The 5083-nt window shown below is 44.8% G+C and overlaps 1 protein-coding gene across 2 annotated transcripts; it reads left to right on the forward strand.

Annotated features, from left to right (window-relative positions):
* Positions 1 to 773: 773 nt before the first annotated feature.
* On the forward strand, positions 774 to 4558 carry LOC123080842 (disease resistance protein RGA4). 2 transcript variants are annotated; one of them, XM_044503788.1, is made up of 3 exons: positions 774 to 1637; positions 2054 to 3978; positions 4105 to 4558. In XM_044503788.1, exons 1-2 carry the CDS (start codon positions 865 to 867, stop codon positions 3933 to 3935), a joined length of 2655 nt encoding a protein of 884 aa, XP_044359723.1. In that variant the 5' UTR covers positions 774 to 864; the 3' UTR covers positions 3936 to 3978; positions 4105 to 4558. The 2 variants fall into 2 exon arrangements, with proteins under 2 accessions (XP_044359723.1, XP_044359725.1); XM_044503790.1 differs by having other exon boundaries at positions 2054 to 3973.
* Positions 4559 to 5083: the final 525 nt, after the last annotated feature.

Consider the following 5083-nt stretch of genomic DNA (forward strand, 5'->3'; position numbering starts at 1 on the left):
TCAGGTCTCTTATGTTAAAGATAGACCACATCAAAAGAAATTTGAATGGTGTTGCTCATAACTGTGCAAAAGAGTCGTTGAAAAAAAAATCTACTGTATCCCCTACCACATACTGTATTACGTCATCTCACAGGGGTATGCAATGCCCAGTGTTGCTCGCTTTGAGCAACTTTGTAAACTATGAAATTTGTATCCATAATGTAAGATGTGTATGAAAGTTCAATGAATAGCCCCTTCGGGCGCGAAAGTATCATTCTTTTTCTCGAGCTCAAATGCTCCTAAAGTGAACAGTACAATTAAAAAATATTACTGATCTTTTTGGCAAACTTTAAGAAATGTTCGAAGTGCATGCAAATTTTCATCGCGGAATCACATTGGAGGAAATCGTGGCAAAAAAAAAACACAAAAACAGAGATCTAAAATGTCTTTGAGAGTAACACTTTCAGAGCATCGATTTTGTTTTTTTATCACCCCTTTCAATGATGTGATTTCGTGATGAATTTTTGCATGCCCTCCAAAAATTCCCGAAAGTTCTCCACAAAAGAATTCAAAAATTTTCCTATTTCATTTTCTAACTTACTGTCATTTGAGCTCGAGATTAGAAACTCCACGTCCTGGCGCTCCTTCTGTTAAAAGAGCTCCCTCATTTTCTGTATTATGTGTTACAGAATTATGAGATAGTATGGGGACTAAATGTAAAGTGCACAGACACCGATCTGAATTTTACCCCAATGTCTCTTCCTCTTCTGTCCTCTCCAACTCTAACATCAAAAGTCCCCAAAATCAACCAAGTCAACCCGTACCCCTCCCCCCAGCAACCCCACCCAGTTTGGAGTGTTGCATCATCGAGCAAGGAAAGGAGAGATGGAGGCCGCCATAGTGGGCGCCTTACTGAAGGCCACCCTGCCAAGCCTGCTTAAGCTGATAGGCGACAGTTGCAAGCAGCTGGAGCCTGATGTTCGATTCATTCAAAGTGAGCTCGAGTTCATGCAAGCTGCCTTCGGAGATTCTCGCTGGAGAGGCAACGAAATCAGCGATTTGCGGAGAACCTGGATCTTGCAACTCAGAAGGTTGGCGCATGAGATCCAAGACTGCATCGACAGCTTCCAGATCCACAAGACCTCCGCCACACAGTTTGCCCACGAGATCGCTGACCTCAAGAAGAGAATACAAGATTCATCCGAGGGGCTGCACCGTTATATCGGCCAGGGGGAGCCGAGCAACGGAAAAGTTGCTCCAAATCCGATGGCGAATGATGCAGAGGAAGATATTCTTGCCTTCGTACAGAACCAATCGGAGATGAACGCCAAGGTCATCTGCGCTATTGGCTTCGGTGGCCAAAACACTGATCTTGCGAGGCGAGTCTACGAGAATGATGAAGTCTGCTGGCAATTTGGTCAACGGGCGTGGGTCAGTGCGGTGGACAGAACCGTGGATGATGTTCTGACGGAGATACTCAGGCAACTTGAGCGGCGCCCTGGGCTGGGCATGCTCATCCTCAGCTGGCTCCTTTCCATCTTGTGTTTTTTTCAAGGACTGCTTCTGAAGGTTTTCGGCACTGGGATGACTGTCGCATCCCGGTCCGGCGTCAGCTCCGGCATCGATCATCAGCTCAGATCACTACTAAGCAAAGAAAGGTGTGTCTCCAATCTATTTTATATCTAATTTTACCCCCTATTTTCAGTAACAATGTTCAGTTCAGGGAGTGTCCATTTCCTCTGCTTTTACTCTGTTCCAAACAGGGAGTGTCCATTTTCCCCTGCTTTTAACAGAGTGTGCACATTTTGGGTAACTGTTCTTATTGGGGAAACATAAATGAATGCAAAAAAACCACTAATTTCAGAACCTAAAAAGCCATATTCATGTCACTGATAGTCAGGCAAAGCAATAGAACATATTGTGGGTTGTCCTTTTATTCGTGACCTTCCTAATCCACTAATACTCTTATTCATTTATTTTTATTTTCGAACCATTTTTCATAACCCCTCTGGCTGCAGATGAGAATCGATAGTGTTTTATTTACCTCATTTCTTTTCAATTATATGTTATATAGGTATTTGATTGTGATTCATGATGTCACGAAAGAAGAGGTGTACAATAAAATATGTGCCTTCCCTTGGGCCAACAGAGTGGGCGGCAGAATCATCGTGACGACGGACATCCAGTCAGCAGCGAGACCCTGCATCTGTGGTAACGACCCACCACTGCTTGCTCCAGATAGCATCACATCTCGCCTGGTTTTGGTTGGAGAGGTGGGCACTGGGATGTTTTACAAAGAGATCTGCTCTGCACTTTGTGACGCAGCCGTAGCAAGAATGCAATGTTTTGTCGGCAGTGACTATGAGAGGATTGTTGTTGAGGACATGTTGCTATATTTCAGCATGTTCCCACTTCATCATCATGTTCGGAGGAATCCTCTAATAAGGCGATGGCTGGCTGAAGGACTACTTGTCCATGCCATACAGAAGGTGCCTGAGAATGTGTACCGTTTTCCACAGGATGTGGCGGCCGAGCATTTGGACATTCTCATCGGCCAAAATATTGTCAAGTCCATTAAGAAGAGCAACAATGGAAAGGTGAAGAGATGCCAACCTCCAGGTATGGTGTTCAACCACATTTGCGCCAGGGCTGTGATAGATAATTTCAACACCTTGCTGTGTGGTCCAAGTCAGAATGAGACCATCCAAGAAGCATATGTTCGCCGGTTTTCTCTCCATCCTTACATGGCTGCTGCAAACGGCGGACTCAATGTGCCAGATGTACATTGTCTCCATACTATGGTGGTCTTTCCAACTGCGGGTGCCCAATATGGAGCTATCTTGAATTTTGACAATCATAAGCTGCTGCGGGTGTTGGATCTTGAAGAGTGCGCTGATGTGACTGCAAATCACGTCTTAAAAATATGTGATCTGTTGCTGCTGAAATATCTGAGCCTCGGGAGCAGTATTAAAGAAGTTCCGAGTGAAATAAGGCGGCTGCAGCAGTTAGAGACACTCGATATGAGTACAAGTGCGGTAGTGACGGTGTCCTCAAATGTACTCAAGTTGCCCAAATTGAAGCACCTCCTTGGCAAGTTTCGGCTATCTAGAGTGGACTGCCCAGATGAAAATCCAAGCATGATGAAGAAGGGCGCAAAGAAGGTAAAGAAGGTGTTGAAGCTCAAGGATGAATTCTCAAAGCTGAAGGACTTCTTGAGGGACAACAGTGTCCTGGAGACTCTAGCAGGAATTGTCATTGGCAACGGCATGGGATTTCCACAACTGTTGAGTGATATGGGGAAGCTGAGGAAGGTGAAGATGTGGTGTGATTCCATGACAAATGAGTCTACAGACTTGACTGGTCTTAAGGAAGGCATCAAGGCATTCACCAGTCACCGAATCCGTACGCCCAACGTTGATTACTCACTCTCTGTTGACTTCAGCGGGTCTTCACAATCCTTCCTGGATTGCCTGGAAGATCCTGGCATGCTTACATTACTCAAACTGCGAGGCAATCTGACACACTTCCGTCCAGTTGCTGCAAAGCTGGTTAGTCTACAGGAGCTGTGCCTCTCGTGGACTAATCTTAGCGGAGCTGCAATCCAAACTGGTCTCAGTAATTTGAGATGCCAACTGAAATTTCTGAAGCTGGTTGAGAACAATCTTGTGGGGCTTGCCATACAAGACAAGGATGCATTCGTAAGCCTGGAACGGATATGTCTCGTGGGCATGCAAAGTCTTGAGGAAATAATTATTCAAGATCTGAGGAAGCTTGTTTCACTCCACTTGCTCTGTCCAACTCTAGGTGCTCTTCCCGGCGTCCAGATCCGAAAGCTCCAAAGTCTCAATGAAGTCGGACTCCATTCTCAAGTTGAGGGTGACATCAAACGTGGATGGGAAGATGCTGCGATAAGCCATAAGCGCAAGCTCAGTATTGTGTCCATTGGAATACAGTAATGCCAGTTGTGTCCAAATCCTCTGCTAAGCATCATCATGTATGGTCAGTTTTTTTTGGGTCCATCTCCTCCGCATATTTATTATTCGTTTTCGTTCTTCTGCAGGCTAATTGTTGCTGCCGGCATACAATTGGATGTAATAACGACATTAGGTTCTTCTTTGTGTGCAGTGCAAAGCATTACGACAAGCCAATCACTAGAGGAACCACTTTCCGTTCTCCAATATCTTCGCTGCATTAGTATTTTACCTCCTTCCATGCAAACAGCCCAACGGATTTTACAATGAAGTTCATCCCTTAGTATTTCTTATTACTGAAGACAAGCCAAAAGGCAAGCACAGAACAAGGAATTTTCCTTACTAGACCGACTCAAGATTACCGGATTTACTCTGAGACTCTCCTCTTCATGGTTGGTCCCCAATTCAGGAGGATGGAAATTACTGGTTGGGTTAGTAACCAAGAAAGAAATGGGATTCTTACAAATGATATTGAGTCGTTTCAGTAGTAAGCCAATTGCCGTTGTAAAGAAATTTTGACCAATTCTCACAAGCAGGAGAGTTGCGATAAGGTCAGCAAAAGCCCTTACAAGTTAAATGTATTCCTTGGCACTATGCTTGACCTCCAACCCCCCCCCCCCCCCCCCCCCCCCCCCCCCCCCCCTCTATATTTCTACCACTTGCTATCGTTGATATTATTGTACCTTAAGATTTTGCTCTTCATTACGTGTTGTTGTAAATAACCCTGCTACCGTTATTACGTTTGATAATTTTAACGATAAGGCTTTAGATGATGTTCGTTTTGAGTGTTGCTATGCAAAAGATTAGGTTCATACCTCTTGTTGAGCAACTTAATTATAGTGTTCTATGACGAGGAAGAGCTGGTTGCTTTATTTAATAGGTAGCACAGGGTTCGGGGTTCAGCGGCACAGGTTTGCACTGGACGGATGCTGATGGAGCACAAGATACTAGAGCTCCATAGGCCGTAATCTCAATGACTGCAACGACCTTAATTATGCCGCCGTGCCGACCTGTATTGTGTGCGATCATTGTACAGTACCACAATTTTACTGCTCCGGATGTTGGTGCCTAGCATCTGCAGTTTGTTGATTGTGCATTGTCAAGTAGTTTGCATCCCAAGCTTAAACCTTTTT

The sequence above is a fragment of the Triticum aestivum genome, chromosome 3D, assembly GCF_018294505.1.
Source record: "Triticum aestivum cultivar Chinese Spring chromosome 3D, IWGSC CS RefSeq v2.1, whole genome shotgun sequence".
In the NCBI taxonomy this organism is placed as follows: Eukaryota; Viridiplantae; Streptophyta; class Magnoliopsida; order Poales; family Poaceae; genus Triticum; species Triticum aestivum.